This window comes from Nansenia antarctica, assembly GCF_963989245.1.
Source record: "Nansenia antarctica genome assembly, chromosome: 17".
In the NCBI taxonomy this organism is placed as follows: domain Eukaryota; kingdom Metazoa; phylum Chordata; class Actinopteri; order Argentiniformes; family Microstomatidae; genus Nansenia; species Nansenia antarctica.
The window spans coordinates 20,900,481-20,914,978 of NC_137687.1; the positions used below are offsets into that span (position 1 = coordinate 20,900,481).

The 14,498-nt window shown below is 47.4% G+C and overlaps 1 protein-coding gene across 1 annotated transcript in view; it reads right to left on the reverse strand.

The window, feature by feature from the left end:
- The window catches only part of serpinh2 (serine (or cysteine) peptidase inhibitor, clade H, member 2), a gene marked incomplete at both ends in the record, with an annotated part of 75,449 nt that overhangs the window by 2,014 nt on the left and 58,937 nt on the right, over positions 1 to 14,498 (reverse strand). The window contains 4 exon segments of the mRNA XM_080547389.1: positions 9,122 to 9,354; positions 9,973 to 10,065; positions 12,935 to 13,411; positions 13,414 to 13,544. Coding sequence (XP_080403515.1) covers positions 9,122 to 9,354; positions 9,973 to 10,065; positions 12,935 to 13,411; positions 13,414 to 13,544 — 934 coding nt within the window.

The following is a 14,498-nucleotide window of genomic DNA, read 5'->3' on the forward strand; positions in this document are numbered from 1 at the left end:
TCCACGCCTGGAAGATGAATGCCGACATGAAGAAAAACAGCTTGAACAAGGGCAGCAGTCTTCTTCTTCTTCCTCTACAGTGCATGCAAAGTTCTCTCCCTGGTTGGCCTGCCATAATCAGCCTGTTGCTAAAGCTCTCACATGGCACCGTGTCTCACAACGTAAGGGGTAGTGAAACCCGCCCAGTACATCACCAGTGCCCTCCAGGAAAAGCGGTGTCTGCGGAGGCGCGAGGCATCATTGAAGACACCTATCACCCCAGTCACGGACTGTTTGCCTTCCTCCCACACCGGAGGCTGTACAGGAGTCTAGGCTCCCGCACCAGCAGGCTGGAGAACAGCTTCTTCCCTGCAGCTGTCAAGCTGCTGAACTCAAAATCCCCACGGTAGCCTGAGGGGCCGGAGGGAGGGGTGACAATGTGGCCTGAGGGGCCAGAGGGAGGGGTGACAATGTGGCCTGAGGGGCCAGAGGGAGGGGTGACAATGTGGCCTGAGGGGCCAGAGGGAGGGGTGACAATGTGGCCTGAGGGGCCAGAGGGAGGGGTGACAATGTGGCCTGAGGGGCCAGAGGGAGGGGTGACAATGTGGCCTGAGGGGCCAGAGGGAGGGGCAGGGTTCCCACACCTTCTGAAACGTCACATTCAAGCACCTTTCAAGGACTTTCAAGACTAAATTCCCTCAAATGCAAGGACCCAACATGGCATAGTTTGAACAGATCTAGATGAGAATGTATACAATAGGAACTATCCGCTCACAGACATCAATTAAAAAGAGAGGCTTGAATGTGTGAACACTAGATGGTCTCTTGCCTGCTCTGACTACCACAGCACAGCAAAACAATATATTGTGAAATATGTGTTAAGTTAAGCAATACAGAGACTTATTTACTAGTTGATGAGCTAAGTAAAACATCTTTGAATATATATATATATTATATTTTTAGAGAGAGAGAGAGGGGAATTCAAACACTTTCAATGACCCATGTGTCTTTTCAAAAACTTTTAAGACCTTGATTTTCTTTTCTCAAAGTCACAAACTTTCAAGTATTTCAAGGACCCGTGGGAACCCCGGAGGGGTGACACAGCAGCGGAGACCTCCAGGACCTGCCCTTTCACCACCCTACACCCTGTACTGTTCTGTACCTCCCGTACATACTAGGGACCACTCAAGGCCATTGTAAGAGGTGGCACGACAAAGCTATTTGTTTGAAGTCACTGTATGCTAAACATACTGTCAGTTTGCTGGCTCCCTTTTCTACATGTGCACAGAGCTAGCTGAGCCTTCAGCAGTATCTTGGCCTGGGAAGCAAGGAAACTCTCTTGTGTAGAGCGCTCGGTATCAAAATTAATTAGTCGGACGATTGAGGAAAGTAAGTAGCTGCTGGATGAACCTTTGGATGGGGGAGCTGGTGAGGGAGCTGGTGAGGGAGTGGGATACATCTCTTAAGGGCTATACAGTAGCGCTGGTGTTTAAAGAGATAAAGCAGCCTCAATGGGCATCCCACTATACAGAGTGAAAGATAAAGAGAGAATGAGGAAACAGGAAACAGTGTAGAGGGGGCCTGAGTAGCAGACAGAAACGGAGGACTGGGATTCCTAAGCACCGCTCATCTCCTCTCTGTAGCTGCTTACACATCATGAGGAGCTATGGGAATAACCTGATAAAAACAACGGCTAAATAACAAAAAACAAACTCAGCTCACTCAAAAAACAACCCCCCGCCTTGCTCTTGTCTTCTACTCTGGCATACTTTACCTCTCCTTTTACGTCTCTCTTCCATCCTTTCTTTCTTCAACCTAATCTAAAATGCATCCAAGGGTTTCCATTTACATGCTGTAGCAATATGCTGTACAGCATAAACAATAACTGCAGCAAAAAAAAAGAACAAATGGATGCATTATGCATGTAAGAGAGCAGGGCCACACACACACACGCACACACACACACACACACAGCATTCACACAGTCTTGTGCCTTGGTATGTCTACATTCGCGGCTTGCGTGGGAATATGAGTGTTGAATGGCATGTAGCTGTGGCGTCATCATTGACTGTAGCTCAGCCTTCAGAGACACATGTTTAATTCAGCCTCACCTCAGACAAACCTCTTGAAGCCTCAAAGCCGCTGCAGCACATAATCAGCACTAGACCTACAGCCCCTGATGTCTCATTTACATGATGGGCCTTTACCTCTCAGCAGCTCTGTCAATAACCTCTCTTATTTACCTCTCTATTCATCTCTCTCGCTCAGTTCCACAAGGCCAACTTTTCAAAGTCTACTGGCTCATGAAAAACCTATTGAGGGATGGTAGCTGCAGCCATGAAACACATCTCATTATCTACTGATGCTGGCGGCTCATCATGGTAAAGGTATAGGACCTCTCCTGTGGTACCATTACACACTGGAGTGTGGTCTCGTAAATATTTGATCACCTTTAGACCTCATTAGCCGTGATTGAGTGAGTTCTCATGTGCCTACTCATACTCATACTTCTTAATCATGGACTGCAGCCCAGGCCAGCATATTGTAGCTAACACAGCTGACGGGTGTGTGTGTGTGTGTGTGTGTGTGTGTGTGTGTGTGTGTGTGACCTCCAGGCCAGGCTCATTCAGAGCTGGGTCTATCTCACATCAACACATCCTGCCCTTCACCAGAGGAGAGAGACACAGAGAGAGAACCTAGGCTATTTTTAGTTGTGCCGCTTTCCACCTTGTCCCACAGCGCTCGACCCAGCCCCCCCCTCCTACCCCCATCGCCCGCTGAATGTCACTCCTATTTAGGTCAGCAGGCCCAGCGCCAGGCTGCTGAGCAATGGCACATTAGCACATATGCCGATCCTACCAGGAGGATCCCATCATAAGAGCAACAAAGAAGAGGAGGATGGAGACTGAGAGATGACACAGGGGGTGGAGGGGGAGTGGTGGTTAGTGAAACAGCACTCCTCTGATCATTCAAAACTCGTGTTTGTCGGCTCCAGATGTTCCCTCCTCTCCTGAACTCAGCCATCCTGACTCCTGACAGACAGAGGGGGTAAACCTTATTAACGTGGAACGACGAGCAATATTTGCTTGACCCAATTGAAGAGATGAGCGTGAGGGAGAGGAAGAGACAGTTCTCCAGACCAGAGTACGGTTCACTGTCAATGGCAAGAGGGAGGATGGAGGAGGAGGGGGGGGGGGTAACCAGGTTACCACAGAGATTTAGGCCTTCAGTAATGACTCCTCAAATACTTACTCACAGGAGAGAGAGAGAGAGAGAGAGAGAGAGAGAGAGAGAGAGAGAGGACATGTAGAAAGACAACCCATGAGAGAGAAAAACATTGGGAAAAATATCGAGGAAAGGGCTAAACTTTAGATAAATACATTGATATAATGTACTCTAGGTACTATTATGAGCTGATTTCCCTTGAGCCCCCCAGCCACAGTAATGTGTGTGTACTCTATGTCCCAGGGAACCACTTCAGTGTGTAGTCTCAGGTGGACCCCCCCCCCCCTCCGCCTGAGCCTGTCTGAGGGCCTGCCCTCCCCATGTTTGTGTGAAAAGCCAGTTCTTCAGGGCAGGGCTGAGCACAGGAACCTGGCAGTCAGGGTCTGGCAGGCTGGTTAGACTGGGGTAAGCCACAGCTCTTAACAGCCAGTCAACTCTAGGGGTCACCTCTCTATCATGTTGCGCTATGTTACACTAGTACACCACAGACAACATGATAGGATCCATTCTGTCTCCCCCGTCGCAGGGAAATGGCTTTTATTGTGCATCTGTCATGTTGAACAACTCTACTCCTCTCTAGCTCTTTGTCCTCCCTAAAACACTTCTTACCCTCTCTGTCTCACAAATGTTTAAACACCCAACGTCTCACGCTCTTCTTCTCTCTCTTGACTTGTTGCGCTGACGTTACTTCAATGAGAAAGCAAACCTCTCCCTCTGTCTGTTTTTTTCTCTCTATAGATACAATATGTTTGACGACCACACCCCTCCAACTGACACTCCCAAAATTCCCCTCATCCCCCGGTGGCCTAGGACATCCGAGAGGAGACTCCAGGAGGGTCCCTGTGTGGATCTGTGCCGGCAGCTGAGGCCCTGCTTCGGGCCCCGGGGCCTGGCCAAGTCCCTGCTCTTCCGCTTCCCCCGCGGCTCCCCTAGCTCCCCAGTCAGCAGCCCAGACACTGCCTCTGTCTTGGCACACATGAACCTGGAGGACCCCTCCGCTCTCACCCTGGCCTTCGCAGCCACTAGCCAGGCCAAGGAGCACGGCGACGGGGCTGGGGTAGTGCTCCTCCTGGCCTCCTCTCTACTGAGCCAAGCCTGGGAGCTGCTGGCTCTGGGTCTGACGAAGCCTGAGATCCAGACAGGCTACAGGCTGGCGTGTGGCAGGGCCCTGGTCCTGCTGGAAGGGATGACCTGCGGGACCCTGGAGGACCCCAGAGATGAGCTGCAGGTGGTGGGCATCCTCAGGCCCTTCCTCTCCTCCTGGCAGCCTGGGTTTGATGCCCTGCTGGCAGGGGTGATGGCCCGATGCTGCGTCCACAGCTGGAGACCCATCTTATCCGGAGAGAGAGGAGAGGTATGGGAAGGGATAGCCTTTGACCCTAGCTGTGTCAGGGTGTGTACACTACTGGACAAGGGGATAGCAGTCCAGAGCTCCGAAACAGAGGATGGAGAGATAGAAACAGATGGAGCAGAAAAGGGAGAGGAACAGATAGAGACCACAGGACAGGAGGTGGAGCAGACAGGAGAGGGTCAGAAGAACGAGAAACAGGGAGTGGAGGTGGAGAATGAAGCGACTGTAGAGGAAAATGAGGGGAAGGAGAGAGAAGAGAAGAGGGAAAGTGATGAGTGTCTTAAAGTCGATGATATATATATCGATATAGATCAGGAGGACAGGCAAGATCAACCGAGAATATGTCAGGAGAAGGAAGCTGCTGAGATACAAACGGAGGATGGAGAAAAGAGAAATGGAGAAAGGGAAGAGGAGGATACAGTTGAGGAAGCCATCGAGTTTGAGGATTGGGTGGATCTGGGCCTAGAGATTTGGGGAGAGAGGTCAGAGAACGAAATGATGGGGTGGAATGGAAAAGAGGGAAGTGAGGAGAGAGAAACAGTAATAGAGGGGAGGAGGTCGGAGCGTCAGGAGAGAAGAGAGGAGTACAGAGACCTGGCTGTTAGGATCCACGGCAGCACCTCCAAACTCAGAAAGCGTTTCATCACCCATAGACAGATACACATGCAAATCACCTCAGTCCACTCTGCCCACCGCAGGCGGAGGCTACACAGGCCCGAGGGGCGGCTGACAAGGACAGACCCACACCCAGCAAGCTACCATCATTCACCCAAAAAGACCCACCACTCCTCCAGGAAAACCCACCCCTCCGACCCCAGTCAGATCGTTCCTCTCCAGGTTAGCGTGGTGGTGGAGGAGCCCCGGGATGAAGAGGCCTGTACCACGGTGACAGTCACTCTGCGTAGCCCTGACCAAGCCTTGCTGGACAGTGCTGAAGGGGCGGTCGGTGCCTCCCTGAGGCTGTACAGCTCCCTCCTGGCTGAGCCCAGAGTGGTGCCTGGGGCCGGGGCTACAGAGGTGGGCTTGGCTGTGGGGCTGACCCAGTATGGGCTGGGCCTGGTGGGGATGGAGCAGCTGGCCGTCCATGCCTTCGCCCAGGCCCTGCTGGAGCCAGTCAAAGTCCTGGGGGCCAACTCAGGGATCCCTGCTGACCTGGCAGTGCTAAGGCAGTATAGGGGGTGCTGGGAGGGCAGGGTGGAGGAGACCCAGGGAGGGGGTGGAGGTGTAGTGGATGGGCTGGGGTGTAAGGCTAGTGCCATACAGAGGGCTACTGAGGTCTCTCTTACTGTCCTCACTCAACTATCAAGTCAAACAGCAGAGGAGGGAGACAAGAAACAAATCTTCTACCCAGTATCCAAAGATCAGCCAGTGCAGGAAGCACCAATCCCATCTCCACCCCCATATACAATACTGGACATACTGGAGGAATACGTAGATATACTTGATTGAACTCAAGATTTATAATTAAAGTGAATACGAACTTACCAACTGCTTGTTGTAAAATGATAGTATAAAGTAACATGTTATGTTTTGGAGACATGGTAAATGGTAGTCTAAGTCAGGGGTCCCCAAACTACGGCCCACTACATCTGTATTTCATAATAAAGGTTGGCTTTCAAATAATTTGTTATTATTCTTTTTTAATCATTAATAACATTATTAGTTAGTTTGACCCACCCACAGAATGGTACATTACATTTACAGTACATTACATTTTTGGCATTTAGCAGACGCCTTATTCTAAAGCAACTTACAATCGATACATTTAACTAAGCAGGTGAGTCATCAATTCACCAGTTGTAGCAGGAAGAGTAATGTAGTTCAGGCGAGGGGCCATTGGGAGTCTCAGTGATAGAAGAAGAAAACAAAAGTTTTTTTTTTATATAGATACTGGAGAAACAGTACAAGGGGGGCAGTAGAAGTCTTAGGAGACACAGAAAGGGGAAAAGCAGGTGTCTCAGGAGACGCAGTGCTGGGGGGTAGTAGATGTCTCAGGAGGACCAGTTAAGGTGTAGCCTGAAGAGATGGGTTTTCAGTCTCCGACAGAAGATAGGTAGTGACTGCAGTTCTGACAGCCGTGGGAAGCTCATTCCACCAACGGGGAGCCAGTGTAGTGAAGAGACGTGATTTGGCAGGGCGACTGCCGTGTTGGCATAGAGGTGGTGGGGCCAGTCAGCCAGCAGAGGTGGAGGAGCGGACTGAACGGGCTGAAGTTTGGGGGGTTACCATTGCCTGCAGGTAGGGAGGGGCTGTCCCTTTTGCTGCCTGGTAGGCAAGCACCAGGGTCTTGAATCTGATGTGAGCTGCTATTGGGAGTCAGTGCAGGGTGCAAAGGAGAGGGGTGACATGAGAACATTTGGGGAGGTTGAACACCAGACGGGCAGCAGCATTCTGGATTAGCTGCTTAGGTCTGATGGCGGAGGCGGGGAGCCCGGCCAGCAGTATGTTGCAATACTCAAGGTGGGAGATGACCAGTAACTGGGTCAAGAGTTGCGCTGCTTCTCTGGTGAGGAATGGTCGTAATCCTTCTGATGTTCTATAGTTCCATCGTGAACAAGCACTGATCTATAGCAGGTGCACGCCAGCTAGAACGAAAATTTTAAAGATGAAAAATGGCCAAATGGTTGGGAAAGAGAAAAGTTGATTCAGAATGCAGGGGATTTAACCAACAGTGGACAAGTGATTATTGTTTTGTTCAATGCAAAGAAAAGCTATTTGTCTCATCTGTCAAGAAGCGGTGTCTGTGTTCAAAGAATACAATCTGCACCGAAGCCCGCCACAAAGCCAAGTATGCTAGTTTACAAGGCCAAATGAGAGCAGACAAAGTGTTGAAGCTAAACATTGGACTATCAGCTCAGCAGAATACGTTTGTACGTGAAACCCAGTTGAACCAGTCATCCAGTTGAACCAGTCATCCAGTTATACCAGTCATCCAGTTGAACCATTCATCCAGTTGAACCAGTCATCCGTTTGGCCAGTTTTCAGGTAGCTAAACTGATTGCAAGGTAGGCCATTCAGTGATGGTGAGTTTGTCAAGAAATGTATGAATGTGGTCGCGGAGGAGGTGTGTTGCATGGTGAGTCTGTCCGCAAGTACAATCACCAGACGAATTGAAAAAATTGGGTATTGTAGTGACCACTCGTTAGCGAGAAGAGCATTCATAATTCACGGCGTTCCAGCCTTGTATAAAGCACTGTTGTATGTTTGTATTTACTATCACCCATGCTGCTTAGCGGGTGAATGACGTAATATAAGTGGGACGGAGGGGAGTGAATGTGGTTGTTGTCAGTACGTATGAAGAGAGTGAGAATAAAGCGCACATGATTTTTTCTACCAGCAAAACGACTACATTGTCCTATTATTATTGCCGTCACTCCTACAGTATAATGTACAGTATATGCCCAGCTGCAGGAGGAAACAAAAGAATTTGAACTTTCTTTGCATTAGCACTGGATGAGAGCAATGACCTGCAGGACACAGCACAGCTGCTCATTTTTATTTGTGGAGTTATCTCAAACTTTGAAGTGTCCGAGGAGCTGGCAGCCCTACAGTCTGAAAGGTACTATGACAGGAGAGGATATATTTGGTAAAGCCAAACGATGGAGGAGTTGGATCTCCACTGGTCTAAGCTGGCCAGCATCACGACTGACGGGGCTCCTAGTATGGTTGGCGCGTCGAGGGGCTAATAGGACGTATGAACAGAGACATGGAGGAACGAGGTCTCACCCCCCACTACAAGTCCACTGCCTGATTCACCAGCAAGCACTGTTCTGCAAAGTTCTGAAGTGGGAATCTGTCATGGTGGTGGTGTCATGTATAAACTTTATCAGAGCAAAACAGACTCTGCACAGAAGAAGACAGCACAGCAGGTATCTTAGGCTAGCTAGCAAAGTGACTCTCACTGAGAGAGAAATTATTATTATTTATTTGAGTGTTGTCAATGTGTGGGTGATGCGCTGTCACCGATATGTTCATGATCTGTGTCAAGGTGCGCTGTCACCATACGTTTTCATGGTGCTCCACTGCGCAGATTAATCAGTAGCGCAGGGTTCGGGTTATGTGGGAGCCAATGGGAGCTGAGCTGTGTGTTAAAGTGTTGGACCACGTAATAATGAGCAGTCTTTATTTTGACTAATGAAAACGTGTTGTAAGCTAGGCATGAATCACGCAGAAAGTCGCAGAAAGAAGCGCACACTCCCTAGGACCCACTCTGGCCATTGAATCAGGGCCCAGTGCAGACTTGTTACCCCGGACTCTGCTGCATTGATGCGCAGTGATCCCAGACCCTGTAGGTTTATTTCAACAGTCAAACGTAGTGTTTATGCCATACCTAGTTACATCAGTACAGTGCATAACAAAATAATAAACTAATCTAGCATTAGGGGGCATAATAAACAAATATAAAATCATAATAAAATCTCAATAATCATATCAATAATAATGGTAGTCTCTCCGGCCCTGTTAGAGACCAACCCCGGCCCCCCATCACAGAGAGGACAAATGATGTGGCCCTCACAGAAACAAAGGTTTGGGGACCCCTGGTCTAAGTGAATGTGGTATATTTACCCGTAGACTGAGAGTGCTGGTCAGGTTAGCCTTGGGCAGGGAGATAGCCATGCTGGTCTGGGTGGTCTTTTCCAGCCACGTGGTCATGAGCTCCAGAGACAGCAGCTTGTCCAGACGGGCCAGCCCCTCCACGTGGAAGGGCAGCAGCAACACCAGACTGGCCCTCCCTCCCCACAGCCCCACCTCCAGCACCTGCACCATGTTCTCCATGTCCTCATAGTGGCGGTACACCCCTGTGGGCACAAGAGAGAGAGTTGGACTACATAGGAAGATGAGGAGCATTTACAGTTAGTTTCAATAATAATAATAATAATAATAATAATAATAATAATACATTAGACTTATAAAGCGCTTTTCTAGACACTCAAAGACGCTTTACAGACTGAAAAGATTGAGTAGTAAAATAAAAGAAACAAAAAAATAGAAGAAAGTATAGGGGTCTAATTAATGTTTTGATTACTAAATCTAAATCTAAGTGTCTTTGTAGGACAATCTGCTCTGTATACTGCAATGGGTGGGGGGGGGTTACAGATGAAGAGCGAGTATGACAGGCTTACAGATTGTTGATTTATTCATGTACAGTAGTATGTCGTTTGAAATTGTGGGGGTCAGGATTAAACCCCTTGAGATGCATCCTCTTGTTTTTGAAGTGGTTCTAAACTAGAAGTTGTCGATTCAATGGTACACGCCCGAAGGAGACAAGGAAGAGGAGATTGTGAGTTGTGAGTTTTTTTTAGCACATCAGTGAAAAAAAAGAGTGAATTGTCATTGCAGTGCAGTGATTCTAGTTTCCGTGTGAAGCCACCTGGTCCGTCAATAAGAACAGTGATGGTCTGCGAGGCCTGGCTGACCTGCTCTGTGCATCATGGACACCTTGTTGTATGTGGGCCCCAAGAAGATGCGCCGGTCTGCAGTCTCCTCGTTGAACTCCCTCTCCCACAGCCCTGCACAAAGACAGAATGACAGAGAACATGCTTAAATACTGGATGTTTTTACATGGATATGCTCTACGAAAATACTAAAATATGCAAACGACAGTATGTGAGAGACACAGAGAGGAGACACACAATGCCACGACATCTTACAATAAGCCACACCAGGCCGGTGTGCTATAAAGCATTGATACATGGAGGCCTTCGAAAACCTTTTGTTCTCTTCAACAAAGTGATTTCATTGGTTTATTCATTGGTCCATAAGGCCGCAATCTCCCATCACTTACTGGCTGGCTACTCACTTCAGCAGCCACCCCATTCAGCTCACCTCAGCTAACCTTCAGAATACTGGCCATTTAGAGTCCTGGAAAGAGAACCAGAGACACTGCGGTGACACACTACATTCTGAGACCGCTGTACTGCATTTGATAGAGGAGGGGGCATTTTATACAGGGGAACTTAATTGCTGAAGAAAAAAGGTGATAATTACTAATACACCTCTGTGTCACTCAACATGAATGACACCTAACACGGGAGGGGGGGGGGGCGAGGGAACTATTCCCTTCCTTGGAACCCTGCCAGTCTCTACACAGCAGAGTGGCATTCGCTTCATCCTCCAATACTTGCAAATACAAGTTAGGGAGAAAAGCTCGAGTTTCTCTAATTTTTGGAGGAAGGAATCTGATCGCTGTTCAAAACCAAAGTGCAGTATCTGTGTGTTACCCGAGGTGGCATAAGCCTATAAAATGACAGTATTATGTGCAAATTCCCCAAAGTGAGCGTGTGAAATGTCGCAGAGCTGGCAACCACACTTTTGGCTGGCATTCAAAGGAAGACACCAGGATCTTTGTGGATATGTGAGCCTGTGTCTAGACAAGCAGCATTTCTTTGGGTTTAGAAATAATTATTATCTTACAGCAGTGTACATAGCTATGCACTTCAGAGGAGGCCAGCATTACTGACAATGCACCCATTAATATCAATGACATAAGACAATGAGACAATTGTGGGGGTATGAAAACCAGTCCCACACTCCCTGATTCATACCCAAAACATCCGGGGGAAACCGAGGAATCAATGAAGTCGGCTACTTTCTTCTTCCCTCATCATCTTTATGATTGCCAGCCGTTGTGGTATGCAGAAAGCTATTATTAGAGGTTAAATGTGAATGCATTTGCTGTTGTTTCATTTCTTCTCCTTTGTTGTGTTATCTTGTGTGGGTTTCTTGGCTGCAGTTGTTAGATCCTTTTCCCCTCTCGTGTGTGTTTGTCTAACACAGGAACAAAGCATGAATAATTAACAAGTGCGGACTGGAACTCCCAAGGTAGGTCTTTAGATCCCTCCGTTATGTCTGTCAATCTCTCTCTCTTTTTTTCCCTCTTAGCAGGCCACCTCTTTCTTTTCTCTCTCGTCTTCCCCAACCTCTTTACCTTCCCCGCCACCACCACCTCTTCTTCTTTACATTTCCCTCGCTCTTCACTCCTCTCCCTATTCTCTTTGCTTTTAACATCCCCTCTCCCAACTAATTGCCCCTCTTCCCTCCAATCCTCTCCCCCCTTTGTTCCAACATTTTCTTCTGTGCAGCACTCTGAAGGAGGGTTGGCAGAGAGCTTTTAATTCGGGCCTTAAATAATTAACTAAAAGGAACGAAATGGAAACAAACAAAAACAAGCAGCTGCTGGTGCCACGCCAAGATATTCCTCCGTCCGCAACGACGAGAAATGTCTTAGAGACAAGTACGATATCCCAGAGTGAGAATAGCCTCAGGCCCTGGAAATCACAAACAGATAAATAATTTACTCTATAACTGTCGTGGCCAGTAACAACATTGGCTAGTTAAAATTACAAATGTAAACTAAGAATCCAATTAGCGTAGTCTAATTCATGTTTTGTAATCTATTGTGATGATCTAATTTCTATATTTCATCCCTGAAATTAATGAACTAACCAATTGGGCTCAACAAAATAACGAATTTTGTAATAAAGACAAAACATCAAACAAAGAAAATGAATTAGATTGCTTATCAATTTACAGGCAGTCCTGAATTAGATTTTCGGAGGGCTGTCTGTCGTTAAAGATTTTCCCCTCAGACAGCCCACATCTCTCACCTGAGAGAAAGAGAACACCTTACCAAGGACGAGAGGGAGGGATAGAGAAAGAGGGGGAGGAGGAGGAAAGAGAGAGAGAGAGAGAGAGAGAGAGAGAGAGAGAGAGAGAGAGAGAGAGAGAGAGAGAGAGAGAGAGAGAGAGAGAGAGAGAGAAAGGCCGGTTATGATACAGTAAGTGCTAAGGCCTACCCCTCAGTGCTCCTACTGCTGCAGACACATAGCTGCAGACTCTGGGAGCTCTGAGCACAGATGTTAGGCATGACGCCGGGGGGGGAGAGTCTGGACACTTGTTACTCAATTATTTAAGATGACACATCACCCCCCACAGGAAGATTAATCAGCTCTCAGTGATAGACCAGAGAATCATCCTTTATCTGCTGCGTCCACCAGCTGGGGTCCAACACACACACACACACACACACACACACACACACACATTCTTTGATGGTTGCGTTGTTGGTACGCACACACATAAACACACATGCACAGACACCAGCACACGCACACGCACACGCGCACGCATGCACACACACACACACACACACACACACACACACACACACACACACCAATAGATTAGCAAAAATCAGGACCTCCAACAGGTTGGGCCACAGTACAGATTAGAAGTAAATTAGCGCAGAGCATTGGGATGATAAAGCACATCAATCTAGTTACAGTACAGACCTGCCAATCAAGTCACATTTCTCATAAATCCACTATCATTTCAAAGCTTTTTATACTGTATAGAATGAAGTCCCCCAATTATCCTTACCTTTAAAGTGCACGGCGTTAGCCAGGATCAGAGCCCCAGCTTTGGCTTGGATCTCCCCACTCAGCTGGGTCCCCTCTGCCCCACCCATGCCTTCCTTGGCCCAGGCCTGCAGCTGCTTCTGAGTGTTCATCTGCCCCAGGGGCAGGTGCTTTAGCCCAAAGCTGCCCTGGCTCTCCTTCACAAACACATGGCTAAGCTGGGGAGCCTGCATGGTGAACATAGCTGGGGAACTGTGCAGTCGAAAGCTGCTTCCATTGGCTTCATTGACAGACTTCAGGGCCCCTGCTAGAGCACTAGCCTGGTCCTTAGAGGGAGTGGGGGTCTTGAGGAGGTCCTGGAGCTGCTTGGCTGTGGTGCCCCCTGCTCCTCCACCCAAGGCCTGCAGGGAGCTGGCCAGGAGCAACGGGGAGAACAGGGTGTTAAGGGAGCCAGCTTCAGAACGCAAGACCCGGTATAGACGAAGCCCCAGAGCCCAGGTGGAGGACATGGTGGTGGGGGGCTGCTGGGGGCAGCAGGGGCCCTTTGGGGGGAGTCAGAGGAGACCCCTGTCACCAGCAGAACCAAAAGAGAGATGAAGAGAGAGATGGACACTGTATGCAGCATGGCAAACCTGAAACAGAAGAGAGGGAGAGGAAACAGAGAGAGAGGTTTCTACATTAGATGCTTGTTGGCCATATACTTCAACACAGGTCACTAGTCAATGTATGAGCCTGGGAGAATGATATTCATCAACTAACAACAAAAGTGTTTAAAGTATCCATGTATAGGGATCAAAGCGTAATATATTCCATTGATTTGTGTCTCCGAAATGATGATGAAAACAAGACGCCTATGAAAATAATAGTTTGTAGGAAAAAGGCAGTGATCACTGGTAAAAGAATGATTACATTACAGAATCAGGCCTTCCTTCCCTCCGTTTAGGGAACGCCCAGCAGAAGTGTTGTCCTGTGTTATATGATGTTGTTACAGTAATACTAATCATATGATGTTGTTACAGTAATACTAATCATATGATGTTGTTACAGTCATACTAATCATATGATGTTGTTACAGTAATACTAATCATATGATGTTGTTACAGTAATACTAATCATGTGATGTTGTTACAGTAATACTAATCATATCATGTTGTTGCAGTAATACTAATCATAGATGTTGTTACAGTAATACTAATCATATCATGTTGTTACAGTAATACTAATCATATGATGTTGTTACAGTAATACTAATCATATGATGTTGTTACAGTAATACTAATCATAAGATGTTGTTACAGTAATACTAATCATGTGATGTTGTTACAGTAATACTAATCATATCATGTTGTTACAGTAATACTAATCATATGATGTTGTTACAGTAATACTAATCATATCATGTTGTTACAGTAATACTAATCATATCATGTTGTTACAGTCATACTAATCATATCATGTTGTTACAGTAATACTAATCATATCATGTTGTTACAGTAATACTAATCATAGATGTTGTTACAGTAATACTAATCATATGATGTTGTTACAGTAATACTAATCATATCATGTTGTTACAGTAATACTAA